The following is a 14,134-nucleotide window of genomic DNA, read 5'->3' on the forward strand; positions in this document are numbered from 1 at the left end:
CCACTCGGCAGCTTGGTCACATACTACACTTGTAACTGGTGACGTAATGCTATTTTTTTTACGTCATCTTTCTGACCTTACATGACGTCTTCTACTACGTAAAGTTATCAAGTTCTAGAGATTCCTTCAATATATATTTCTAAGCAGTTATGCTTATTCGACTACCCTCGTTAACTCACTCAGTACGGCCAGTCCTCTCTTATCCTCTACACAAATCTCTCGGATGTCCAGTGGGTGTCTGAATGACCCAACCTTTAGCTTTCGTCGTCAGAATTGTGGTATTCTTTGTCAACATTCACCTCTTCAGTGTAAGAGCCTTCCGCTGGTAATATTTTGATGGTGGTTATTGGGGTGAAACGCTATTAACGTCGTCTCTTTCGCCGTTCGTAGGGAGAGAGTTAAATAAAAATTCGATTCGTTTCGTTTCGGTTCGTTACGTTTCGTTACACTCACTCACCGTCCACCCACACAGCTCTCACGCGCCTCTGCAGTGGCATCCAGAACGCCTGGTCTGTCGTCCAGCCTCCGGACACTTTAGCCGACAGAGCTTGGAGGTCGGCCACGAGCTGACGGCCAGCCTGTGGGGAGGAGGAGGTTAGGGAGGGCAGAGAGGAGTCGTGACGGTTCCTGCATCTGCTGACCGCTGCCTCAAACGTCTGGGTCCTCAAGGCCACGTCGCTGGACTGCTTGTCTGCAGCACAGAAAATCGGGGCTAAAGATGGTTAATTCATATTAATTTTAAGCTCACCCAGTCCTCCATAAGTACAAAGGGGCGACGACAATATATTTATTTGATAAGCTGACCAGAACTGGTTTAAACAAAGGGTTGTTCCTGGCACTTCGATGGGAAAACAAATAAAACTGCACGCAGGAAAATAAAAAATAAAAAAGGGGGGGTGAGGGGGGGAGGTGGCGCTGCAGTGTAGCGACACGCTCTCCCTGGGGAGAGCAGCCCGAATTTCACACAGAGAAATCTGTTGTGATATAAAAGAAATACAAATACAACAATTAATAATTGTTCAACAGTACACATGATTACTGTGCAAAGACAAAAGAGCATCAACAAGCTCAAAGCTTATATTGTACTCACAACGTTGCACTTCAAATTTAACATGACGGCTGATGAACCATGAATATCATCACTCTGTCACAGCCACACTTCGGACCCATTCTGTCACCTGTGAGGGTGCGCGCGCGCGCACACACACACACACACACACACACACACACACGCACGCACACGCGCAAGCACGCACACGCGCACACACACACACTCGTGCGCACACACACACACACACAACACACACACACACACACACACACACACACAACACCCAAACACACACACATCACACACACACACACACACACATCACACACACACACAAAACACACACACACACACACACACACACACACACACACACACACCTACCTGACAAACAGAAGTAGTGGTGGTACCTCCCACACTCTGCGCTCTGCACGTGCAGCTTGTTGTCCTTCAGCCGACCCACCGCACAGTTGAAGGTCTCGTCGACGTCTATGAATTCGATGGGTTCTGGAACGCCTGGAGAGAAAACGAAACTAGAAATGTCCAGCACACCTGAAGGTGGAATTGCCTGACAGAACATTCACCTACTTATTTGTGTGCCAAGGCTTAAAACTGCACCTCCCCCCCCCACCCACCCTACCCTCTACCCCCCCCACCCCCCCCCCCCCCCTCCAACCCACATAATTTTTTTTTTCTCTGATTTTCTTTGGCAGGTGGGGTGCGGGGGGTGTATGGTAATAAACATGCAGAAAGCATTTAAACGGTTGGGATTATCATGGATTGCTTGAGGCTAATAAATTAAGTGAAATCTGAAAGAGAAGGGGAGGGGGGGGAGGAGGTGCCTGAGGGGTCGGGGAGGGGAGAGGGGGGGTGGGTGTGTGTGTGTGTGGGGGGGGGGGGGGGGGGGGGGGGTGGGGCTCAACTGGCTGATAGGTCGTGCAAGTCCTCGATTCGATTCCACAAAGGGACGGAATATTAATTTACTCCCCTTCCTCCGTCCCCTTTCCTTCGCCCCAACTCCGTAGACCTTGACCCTGAGTGATGGAGGTGAGGTGCCTGTCATTTCGAACAGTTTGATTCACGGAGATCGCATGCGCAGCATAGACGAAGCGCATGTTTCCACAATCCACGGCAACGAGGGAATTGCCCCCCCCCTCCTCCCTTTACCCCCCCCCCCCCCACACACACACACACATACACACATAACCCCCGCCCCTCCACACACACACCCACACAAACCTTCACCACCACCACCCATCCCCGAACCCCCCTCACACACACACACACACACACACACACACACACACACATCACCCCCACCCGGTACAATAACATAGAAAAAAGAAGGAGAAAAAAAAAGCAAAACAACTTCCATAATAAAACATGACGTGTGGGCAGACAAGAAATAGGTGACAAAAGAAGAAGAAGAGAAAAAAAAGAGAACATTAACAAGAACAACAACAACAAAAACAGAGACGAATTGCACGAACAACCAGGCAGCATGCAAGACAGCCATACAAAGGGGTTGGGTAGGGGTGGGGGGTGGATGCTACCAGAGATTAATAAAGCAACTATATATATATATATATATATATATATATAACAAGACACGAACATAAATCGAAAATCATATACAAACACAGATACAGTAGAAATTAGCATACATACAACTGCATATCAATATTTAAAAAAAAAACAAAAAAACTTGTGCATACTCACACATGCACGCATTGCACACACACACACACACACACACACACACACACACACATATGCATGCACACACACACAAACTACGTTCTACACGCATTGCTTGCACGACAGTCCCAAATCAATAACTCACTGTAGACGGAGAAGTAGTCGTTCCTGGCGCCGCACTTGTCGTCACTCATGTCACATGACAAGTCGCACAGGTCACGTGACACCTGCTCCCCTTCCAGGGCGTCTGAGCAACGACACTTGTTTCCCTGGGCAACGAACGATTCATCATCACTTTGCCGGCGAACAGGACGTCATGACTTGTGACAAGAGTCAGAAGGGAAAGGGTGGGGATGGCAGAAGGTGGGTGGGGTGGGTGAGGAGGTGGGGGGGGGGGGGTGGGGGGGGGGGTGGACGGAGGGTGTGTGACGGAGACAGAAGAGCAAAGAGGGAGAGAATGAATGAATGAATGAGTGAATGAATGAATGAATGAAAGTTCTTTAATGAGGGAAGTGGAACGAGAAAGGACCTTTTGCCCTCATGGCAAAGAAATTAAACAAGCAAACAAAACAAAATAAAAAATATACTACTACTACTACTACTACTACTACTACTACTACTATGTGAATGAAATAAAATAATTTTAAAAAAAGAAGAGAGAAAGAACAAAATAATGTAAGAGAGAGAGAGAGAGACAGAGACAGAGACAGACAGACAGACAGAGAGCAAGAGACAATGACAAGAGCAAAGCTTTTAATGTCCAATCAGCAATACAGACGCCCTTCAGAACAGAGGGCAAGGAAGAACACACACGCTTGTGATAAAAAAAATAAATAAAAAAAAATAATAATAATAAAAACTCGAGGAATTTGTATGGTCATTTGAACTACAACCACACACGCACGCGCACGCACACGCACGCTTTCAAGCAGAAACAAGATCAGTCACGCACGCTCACTCTCGCGCAAGGTCGCGAGCCCCGCGTCGCAACCAATCCTGGCTGAACCCACCAATCCGCTCCTCTAGATTGCCCCCCCCCCCCCCCCACCCCCACAAACACACATATACACAACTCACTCACACACATTCCCACCCATCCTCCTCACCCTAAGTCACACACACACACACACACACACACACACACACCCACCGCACAGTACACACACACAACAGCAACACACACACACACTCGTCACCCCATACGTTCCATATACATACATACATACATACATATATATATATATATATATATATATATATATATATATATATATATATATATATATGGATGGAGAGAGAGATAATGTAGTAACTTCCTTTTGAACATAGTATGTATGAACTAAAATTCTTTTCATAATTTTTCTTACTGAGTAATTTTGAGTTCAATTTATGGAGAGAGAGAGAGAGAGAGAGAGACGGGGGGGGGGGGGGGGAGCGGGGGAGCTATTCTTAGCCACTGTCTTTTCTGTGTTAAAACCACAAGGGAATTTTGTACTCTAAACTGAATGGCGGTGAAACGGTTCAACACGTACTTTTTAACCCCCGTATATCTAGTTATGCATCTATTTTGCTAAAAGAAAAATGCATGTTTTCCATGTGTGTTGAATTAAGCACACTTTAAGAAAAATGCCGCAGCGTCTCTTAAAGATACCAAAATGCACGTGACTTCGCAATCTTACACATGTAAACACATGTATACAAACGAAAACAAGAAAGCTTTGGCAAATTCTGCCACATGTTTACAACCCCATGATGAAGTCACCAGGACGAATTACCAGACGATGAATCTCTAGAGCCCAAATGTTCTGTTTTTATGTACATGACTTTCCCAATCTTCCACCAGCTTTCTTTGGCAAGAAACCAGACAATAACTGCTGTTTTCTGACCTTTTTTTTTTAATTAAAAAAAAAAATATATATATATATTTCTTTTTAATTGTCGTATCCCGTTTTCATGGGGTGGAAAGTATCATGATCATTCGTGCGAGTGGCCTTTGCGTACTCGTTTTAGACAGTCACACTCCTTCTTCTTCTTCCTTCGTGGGCTGCAACTCTCACGTTCACTCGTATGTACACGAGTGGGCTTTTACGTGTATGACCGTTTTTAACCCGCCATGTAGGGGGTGTGCATGCTGGGTATGTTCTGGTTTCCATATTTGATCTTCTGCTTGCGTATACGCACGAAGGGGGTTCAGGCACATGCACGAAGGGGGTTCAGGCACATGTTGACCTGGGAGATGAGAAGAATCTCCTCCCTTTACCCATCAGACGCCGTTACCAAGATTCGAACCCGGGACCCTCAGATTGAAAGTCCAACGCTTTAACCACTCGGCTATTGCGCCCGTCGGTCACACTCTACTTTAGGAGATATGAATGCTGGAAATATTCATGTTTCCATATCGCATAGATCGCTGACATGAATAACGGGATCTCAACGTACGTTTCTGATTATTTGCGATTGTGTGCACAAGAAGGAGACTAATACTAAGATCGCAGATCTGCAAATACGTTCACCTGAAAAAAAAAAAAAAAAAAAAATTGAATAAATCCAAAACTTAACCAACCCACCATGCGTAGATACCGGGTTCGAATCCATCCAGGACCCTCAAACTAGGCTTAAACCACTCAGTTATCGTGCCTGGCACTTTAAACTTCCGGTGACACTACAGGCTTGTGGGCAGGGTTATAGTAGACATTTCCGCTTCCTGGCGGATGTAAGTAGCCACTCCCGGAAACCTTTTTTTCCGGTCTGTGTTCGCTGAAGATGTGACTAACGTCTGTATGATAATGTGTGTCGTCTTCTGTCTGTGTCCATTATGGTATGGACACAGCTGTTTTTCGGTACGGTTTGTAATTATTTAATCCAGCTAGAAATTATGTGTGCACCCAAAGGCTCGTCACTGACACTTCTATGCCTTTCTACTCATATTACGATGCGCGCGCGCGCACACACACACACACACACACACACACACACACACACACACAAACATGAGGGGGAGGGGAGGGGGGGGGAGGTAAAACCAACTGAACAACAAAAGACAAACTGAAAGGCTAGGAAAGACGGGCGCTATAGCCGAGTGGTTAACTCTTTCCATACGAACGGCGAAAGAGACGACGTTAACAGCGTTTCACTCCAATTACCATCATCAAAATATTGCAAGCGGAAGGCTCTTATACTGAAGACGTGAATGTTTACAAAGAATACCACAATTCTGGCGACGGAAGCTGAAGGTTGGGTCATTCAGACACCCACTGGACATCCGAGGGGTCTATGTAGAGGAGAAGAGAGGACTGGCCGTACTGAGTGAGTTAAAGCGTTGGACTTTCAATCTGAGGGTCCCGGTGACGGCGCCTGGTGGGTGAAGGGTGGAGATTTTTCCGATAAAATCAAGGAGAAAAAGAGAAAAGAAAAGAATACTAACCGTGGAAAGACAGATTTTCAATACAAATAAAAAAAAAAAAAGAAAGAAATAAGTAGGTTACACACGACAAAATCAAGGAAAAAAAGAAAAAGAAAAATGAAAAGATTAATAACGATGGAAAGACAGATTAAAAGAAGAAGAAGCATGGAAGAAGTAGGCTATACACGACAAAATCAAGGGAAAAAAAAGATTCATAACGATGGAAAGACAGATGTTAAGAAAAAAAAGAAGAAGAAGAAGAAAGAAAGAAAAAGGTAGGCTACACACGACAAAATCAAGGGAGAAAAAACAGTAAGTAAACAAATAATAACGGTGGAAAGACAGATTTAAAAAAAAAAAAAAAAAGAGAGAGAGAGAAAAGAAGTAGGTTACACACGACAAAATCAAGGAAACAAAGAAAGAAAGGCAAATAATATCAACAGTGAAAAAGGCAGATAAAAAAATAAAAATAAAAAAGAGAGAGAGAAAGAAAAAAAAATTAAGAAGGTTACACACAACAAAATCAAGGGAGAGAAAAAACAGAAAGGAAAGGAAAAATAACGGTAGGAAAGACAAGAAACAAAACAAAACAACAACAAAAATAAAAGAAGAAGAAAGAAAGAAGTAGGTTACACACGACAAAATCAAAAAAAAAAAATTAATAACGATGGAAAGACAGATTTAAAAAAAAAGAAGAAGAAGAAGAAAGAAGGAAGTAGGCTACACACGACAAAATCAAAGGAGAAAAAACAAAGAAAAATAAATAATAACGATGGAAGACAGATTAAAAAAAAAAAAAAAGAAGAAAGAAGTAGGTTACACACGACAAAATCAAGGAAAAAAAGAGAGGAAAATGATACTAACGGTGGAAAGACAGAAAATAATAATAATAATAATAATAATAATAATACTAGAGAAGAAGAAAAATAAGGTTACACACGACAAAACCAAGGGAAAAAAGAAGGAAAGGAAAATAATGATAACGATGGAAAGACAGATAAAAAAAATAAATAAATAAATAAAATAATAGAGAAGGAGAAGAAAAATAAGTAGGTTACACACGACAAAATAAAATAAAAAGGAAAAGATTAATAACGACGGACAGACAGATGTAAAAATAAGAAGAAGAAAGAAAGAAAGAAAGAAAGAAGCAAGTTACACACGACAAAATGAAGGGAGAAAAAAACCAGAAAAGAAATGAATAATAACGATGGAAAAGACAGAGGTAAAAAAAAAAAAAAAAAAAAAAAAAAAGAAGAAAGAAATAAGAGTAGGCTACACACGACAAAATCAAGGGAGAAAAAAACAAATAAATATTAACGGTGGAAAGACATGAAAGAAAAGAAGAAGAAATAAATAAGTAGGTTACACACGACAAAATCAAGGAAAGAAAGAAAGAAAAAAAAAAAGGTTAATAACGATGGAAAGACAGACGTCAAAAAACAAGAAGAAAGAAAGAAGCAGGTTTACCCACGACAAAATCAAGGGAAAAAAACAGAAAGGAAATTAATGATAAAGGTGGAAAGACAAGAAAAAAAAAAGAAGAAGAGAGAAATAAGAAGGTTACATACGACAAATTCAAGGAAAAAAAGATAGGAAAAGAATTATAACGGTAGAAAGACAGATGGAAAAAAAAAAAAAAGAATTAAGTAAGTCACACACCTGCAGGTACACAAAGGCTTCTGTCTCACAGGCATTGTGACATTGTTGAGGACCGTTGTACTGCAGCGAGTCCAGTCTGTCCACTGTCAGCTTATAGCATCCGTGGTCCTGGTACAGCCGATGCCGTTCTCCACCATTGCCTGTGTGTATGTATGTATGTGTGTGTATATATATATATATTCTGTTTGTATTGTATTTCTCTTTTTATCACAAACAGATTTCTCTGTGTGAAATTCGGGCTGCTCTCCCCAGGGAGAGCGCGTTGCTACACTAGTGACAGCACCACCCATTTTTTTGTATTTTTTCCTGCCTGCAGTTTTGTTTGTTTTTTTCCTATCCAAGTGAATTTTTCTACAGAATTTTGCAAGGAACAAACCCTTTTGTTGCCGTGGGTTCTTTTACGTGCGCTGAGTGCATGCTGCATACGGGACCTGGGTTTGTCGCCTCATCCGAATGACTATATATATATATATATATATATATATATATATATAATATACATGTGTGTATGTGTGTGTGTGTGTGTGTGTGTCTTTTTTTTCTTTCCTTTTTTTAACGTTTAATTCGTGTTCATCTCGTTTCCAGAATAAGAGGAAATGGGTATCAGGAGAAAATACATTGGATTTCAAACCACTCAGATCTAAACTTGGTCGACCATGAAAGAACAGTTAATCCACTTTGAACCAAGCAATCTGAAGCAGCATATGTTTCATGCTTATCAAGATGTCTAATATGAACACACACACACACACACACACACACACACACACACACATATATACACACACACACTCACTACGCACACACACACACACACACACACACACACACACACACACTACACACGCACATACAGACATACACACGTGCACGAGTCACACACACACACACACACACACACACACACACACAAAACACACACAGGCACCCGCAGGTGTCGCAGCGACAGTCTGAGTTTTGGACTGAGGGAGACGAGGCCCTGTGTCGTCTGTCCCTCGCAGCGACGAGACGCAGTCGTCTGCCCTCTTCAAAGGCAGCTGTTGCTTTGGAGGTGAGAGACCTGGTTGATCTGTCCGCAGCAGAGGCTTCGAGCTCGCGTGGCTAGATGAGGTTCTTCTTCACGAATGGTGTCTTTGTACCTCAGTTTGGGCCTTCTCTGTCTGCATGAGCACCTCCTTGAGTTCACCATACATTGATTGTCTGGAGATGCGGCTCTCGTCCATTCTGATGACATGACCAGTCCAGCGTAGCTGAGCCTTCAGCAATAATGACTCGATGCTTGCCAGGCCGGCTTTATCCAACACCTGTTAGTTTGTGATTTTGTCCTGCCAGCGAATGCCCAAGATCATGCACAGCATTCTCATTTGGAGCTGTTCTAGCTCATATATATAATCCAAGTATATATATATGAAAGGAAAAAAAGACAAAAGAAGAAGGAAAAAACATATCCACCTTTGTCCTGCATACAATCACAGGAAGTTTTAAACGCCTCCACATCGAAATCCCTTTCGACGCTAAAAAAAAGAAAAAGAAAAAAAAGACTAAATGAGAGAGAGACAGACAGAAACAGGGAGACAGAGAGAAACAGAGAGAGACAGAGAGAAGACAGAGAGACAGAGAACAAACAAACAAAAAAGAAGAAAAAAACCACACGTACCTTCATCCCACAACCACTGGAAGAGGCGTTGCCCCCCAACCCAGTAACTGTCTGACCCCAACAGACCCAGCTTGCTCCACTCCTCATGTAGCCTCGTTTTCGTGGCCAGGTCACATGACCCCATCTTGCCCTGCTCCCGACATGCCTCGCGCGCCTGTCCCCAGGACCGATGGGGCACGCGAAGCACTTTGATGTCTCCTCCACAGGCTTTTTTGTTGTTGTTGGGGAGAGAAATAAGTACCAACAAAGTTTCAGTTTCTGTTTCTCAAGGAGGCGTCATTTCGTCCGTACAAGTCCATATACGCTACACCACATCTGCTAGGCAGATGCCTGATATCACTGACCAACACACTTTTCAGGCCTTCAGTTCAGTTCAGTACAGTGAGTTCAGTTAGTCAAGGAGGCGTCACTGCGTTTGGACAAATCGATAAAACGCTTCACCACATCTGCTAGGCAGATGCCTGACCAGCAGCATAACCCAACACACTTGTCAGACCTTCAGTGCATGCATATGCATTTGTGTACCGATCATGGGCCGTATTCAAGGTGAACTTCATTTTGTCTTAAGGCAAGTTACCCTTGACATGATAGGGACCTGCGGGTACAGTTTATCTTGAAGGTTAAGTTAACTTCGTATTCAAGACACGCGCGGTGCACTCTGGCAGCTAACCCATCGTCTACAAGAAAATCCTGGTGATTCCCTTCTGTGCATGCTCTTCTCAACCCACTACAGTTCAAAGCATTGTCAAGAGAGTTAGTAAAACACGTGCAATCCGCCAAACAAACCTGTTTACTCTCAACAAAAGGATCCGCTATATCTACACCTTCTTCGTGGGCTGTCACCCTTGGCAGGTAGTAAGGGTAAATTGCCTTTCGGGTTTGTAGACCCGCGGGTAGGCTTTCTGTGTTCCTGAGTATCAGATACTGCTTACCCTCGGGCTGCCTCAGGCAGATTACCCGCAGGTACACTTTCACCCGCAGGCACGATGGTCTCTTGAATACGACCCCAGAGAGAATTTCTCATACATTATTCTGCCAGAATAATTCTTACGTTGCAAGGGTTGATTTGTTGTTGTTGTTGTTGTTTCAAGTGCGTGCTGCACATGGAAGCTTGGTATACTGTCCATGGCGAGAGCTATCCAAATTTCACACAGAGAAATATGTTGTGACAAAAAAGTAAAACAACTCTACAGAGGACAATATCAGCCATTGCTGCGTTTTGCTCCTCTCATCAGCACGTGCCACAGGTAAATGTAACAGAGATACAAACCCAGAGCCTTTACTGAAAAGAAATTCCCAAATACGTTTATATAGTACCTTCGTTTCTCGTGTACACACGCAACAATCGATAGAAGACATGTGAAACGCAAACATTTTTTTTCTTTCATTTTTTTACAAGAATAGATAGGATTGCTTTAGTCAAGAATACACCAGAAAGTCGAGATGGAACAATACACTGTAACGTTATCATCATATAAACGATATGATTAGGAAGTAAGAGAGAGAGATGGTAGAGAGAAAGAAAGAGAGAGATAAGGAAGAGAGAAACAGAGTCGGGGAGAGACAGACAGACAGAGAATGTGTGTGTGTGTGTGTGTGTGTGTGTGTGTGTGTGTGTGTGTGTGTGTTTTAAATAACATAAACGAAATCAGAAAAAAATGAGAAAAGCAATCATCAGCCGCAAATACTTCCCAAGGATAACAGCACAAGTCCTTCTATCTGCACAATCAGTAACATACACACACACACACGCGCGCGAGCGCGCACACACATTCTTTCTCTGTTTGTATGTCTCTCTATCTGTCTCTCCGACTCTCTCTCTCTCTCTCTCTCTCTCTCTCTCACTAAACCTTATAATATGCCATTAACAGACCATATACATGCAATAGGAAGAAAACTATCCCAAACAACAACAACAACAGCAGCAATAAGAAATGAATAGAATCGAACCTCACCTGCCAACACTCCAAACGCGGTGACAAGAAAACAAGCCAGCCTCCCCATCACCCAGACTTATAGAATCCTTCCGCTTGTGTTCTTGTTAGTGTCCGTCGGATTCTACGCCACTGACAATGGTCAACTTCTCACTGCTTACTGTAGGGACAAGACGACCGGGAACACTCTTGAGTGTTGACTGACACAAATGCTTCAGGCGATAAATGCCAAGACGCAATTCATGCGGATGCCAGTGTCTGAGCAGCTTCCTGGATGATGTGCGTACATTTACTCCCCTTGGAGTTTCTCTCTCAAGAGTGGCCTGACAACGATTCATTTTATAGAGCGATGTATCATTGCAAGCTATATACAATGGTGGATGATTCCACATGAAGAAAACGTCATAAAGACAGAAAAGAAAAAAAAACCCATCACAGCATAAATAATTACGATGTGTATTTCATGTTGGGTTGTTTAGCATTCTTGAGCATTATGTCGTACAGTGCTATCATGTATTTTGCGTGATTCTTTTCGTATCGTATCGTATGTTGCGACGTGTTATCCCGCTCTGCCGCTTTTCTGAACTTGTTCTTATCAAAACGAAGGGGCATAACCCAAAGTCTTTGTCCTTGGCACCCCATCCCATCGACTTGCAAAACGTGCAATGATCCCCCCTGCACAAGCGTAATAATTATGTTACTGTTCTGCGCTTTTACACGAAAGCAGTGGATTTTTTTTTTCCATGACGCTTAAGCTGAAAGGAATAAATGAATACAAAACATGGAAGATAAACATGATTGTAACCATATCAGAAATACATCACACTACAAACAGCTGATGGAAGTAGCATCGCATACGTGTATGTAAATACGGAATCATTGAAACTACGCACGCAAACCTCAATAACTGCCCACACTTATACAAACGCACACACTCACACAAACAGACACACACAAACATACTCATATACGCATGTGTTTGTGAGCACGTGCGTGCTTGCGCACGCCTATGTGTGTGCACACAAGTGTGTGTGAATTGTGCTTGCGCGCGCGAACGCGTGTATGTGTATGTGTGTGTGTGTAATGTGCGTCTGTGCGCACTTGTGTGTCTATGTTCAGGCACGTGCGCGCCACATCTGGATTTACAAGTGTAGGAAAACAATGTTTAATTGCCTCTGCCAAAGCAATCATTCAGTGGCCACAAGAGCGCACGTAATTTCCCACATTGATACCTTTACTAAAACATAGAAAAAAAGATACTTCATCAGCTAAATGTAAATATGCCCGCTGTTGAATGTCAAAAACAGTTTCGAATGGCCTGATCGTTGGACTTCCGTCCCTAGATTCTGTTCCACTGCAGCGTCTGGATGGTTTAACACTTTCACGCCAGTCAATTTAGAAGACAAAATTCCCTTGTGGTATAAACACAGAAAAGACAGTGGCTAAGAATAGCTGGGGATTCCCCCTCCGATGTATAGAAAAAATATGGCCTATCCTACCACCGAATATTAAGAGCAGTAGGTTCATGCATAACAGATCAATGAATGGTCACCTTTCAGTGATATGGGTCCTCTACCACGCCTGTGCGTAAATGCGAGCTAGGCGGTGAAAGGGTTAAAGGTGGAGAGTTTCCGTAGTCTGCAAGATCACCACAATTGCGTGTAGACTTGCTGTTTCTCTGACTCCTCATCGCGTATGTATATTATACTCGCGAAGACGAATAAAACACTTGGTGGCTTGTCAAATCGCGGACACACTCAGTATACATATACACCTGAAAACCAAGATTGGCTATCAAAACGGGCATACTCGTAAACACTAAAATCGTCCTCATATATATATAAATGAAAAAAAGAAGAAACTAATAATAAAATGGGGGTGGGGGGGGAGGGGGGCTGGGGGGGGGGTGGATGTAGCTGGGGATATGAGCTAAAGTTCTAGAATGCAGAAGGGATGTTTCAGTTTCACATTACGAAACGTGAGGACAGGGATCATATACTCGACGTATGTTTTGAAGAAGAAGAAGAAAAAATAAAACATGAACCGACGCCTGACTAATGCATGAACCCAACGCAATAATGACAACAACAACAAAAAGCCATTAGTGATCACACAGCGGTGGCCCAGTGGTAAAGCGCCCGACTAGCAAGCGAGTGTCCACGGGTTCGAATCCCATGTACGTACCAGGATTTCTACACCTTCCTCCACTAGAGCTTGTGTGGTGGTATGGAGTGTTTGTCACTCATTCTGACGAGAACGATAAAGAGACCCTCCCCCCCCCCCCCCCCCCCTTCAAGTTGTGCAGTATGCACTTGGCACATATGAAAGAGAAGTCATGATAGCGAAAGGGTTGTCCCTGGTAAAATTCTGAAGTTAAATCCATGCTGATAATAAAATAAATAATAAACTACATTGCTGATTCTTTTCTTTTTTTCTAAAAGGGGCGCAGCACCGTTGTGACATGCTCTCCCCGAGAAGAGCAGTCCATGTTTCACGCACAGAAAACAGTTGTAGCAATACAATACAATACAATACATACAATACAATACAATACAATACAATTACTTTGCCTTTTCTATCACTCTTCACTTTGACGTCGTGGATCGGACTCTTCCCGAAACATCCATTTACTGCAACAGGACTTCAAAAACGTTAACGTCTTTTCGGAAGTGTACTCTGCAGAACACAATACAGCAGGTGCTGGAAGTTGCGGCGAAAGACAGGAGCGT

General features: G+C 43.1%; 1 protein-coding gene across 2 annotated transcripts in view; it reads right to left on the bottom strand.

Moving 5' to 3' along the window:
* LOC143283372 (uncharacterized) overlaps window positions 1–11,630 on the bottom strand; it is a 16,746-nt gene extending 5,116 nt beyond the window's left edge. Inside the window, exons 1-6 of one of the 2 annotated variants that reach the window (XM_076589579.1) lie at window positions 11,427–11,629; window positions 9,472–9,678; window positions 7,815–7,954; window positions 2,895–3,018; window positions 1,436–1,567; window positions 458–691 (exon numbers count right to left, since the gene is read on the bottom strand). In XM_076589579.1, the coding sequence (XP_076445694.1) occupies window positions 458–691; window positions 1,436–1,567; window positions 2,895–3,018; window positions 7,815–7,954; window positions 9,472–9,678; window positions 11,427–11,475 (886 nt within the window). In that variant the 5' untranslated portion in view covers window positions 11,476–11,629. Of the gene's footprint in view, window positions 1–457; window positions 692–1,435; window positions 1,568–2,894; window positions 3,019–7,814; window positions 7,955–9,471; window positions 9,679–11,426 lie in introns of both variants that reach the window. The other variant, XM_076589580.1, reaches the window with a different exon arrangement.
* Between the last annotated feature and the right edge of the window lie 2,504 nt (window positions 11,631–14,134).

This window comes from Babylonia areolata, chromosome 6 (assembly GCF_041734735.1).
Source record: "Babylonia areolata isolate BAREFJ2019XMU chromosome 6, ASM4173473v1, whole genome shotgun sequence".
Classification (NCBI taxonomy): Eukaryota; Metazoa; Mollusca; class Gastropoda; order Neogastropoda; family Buccinidae; genus Babylonia; species Babylonia areolata.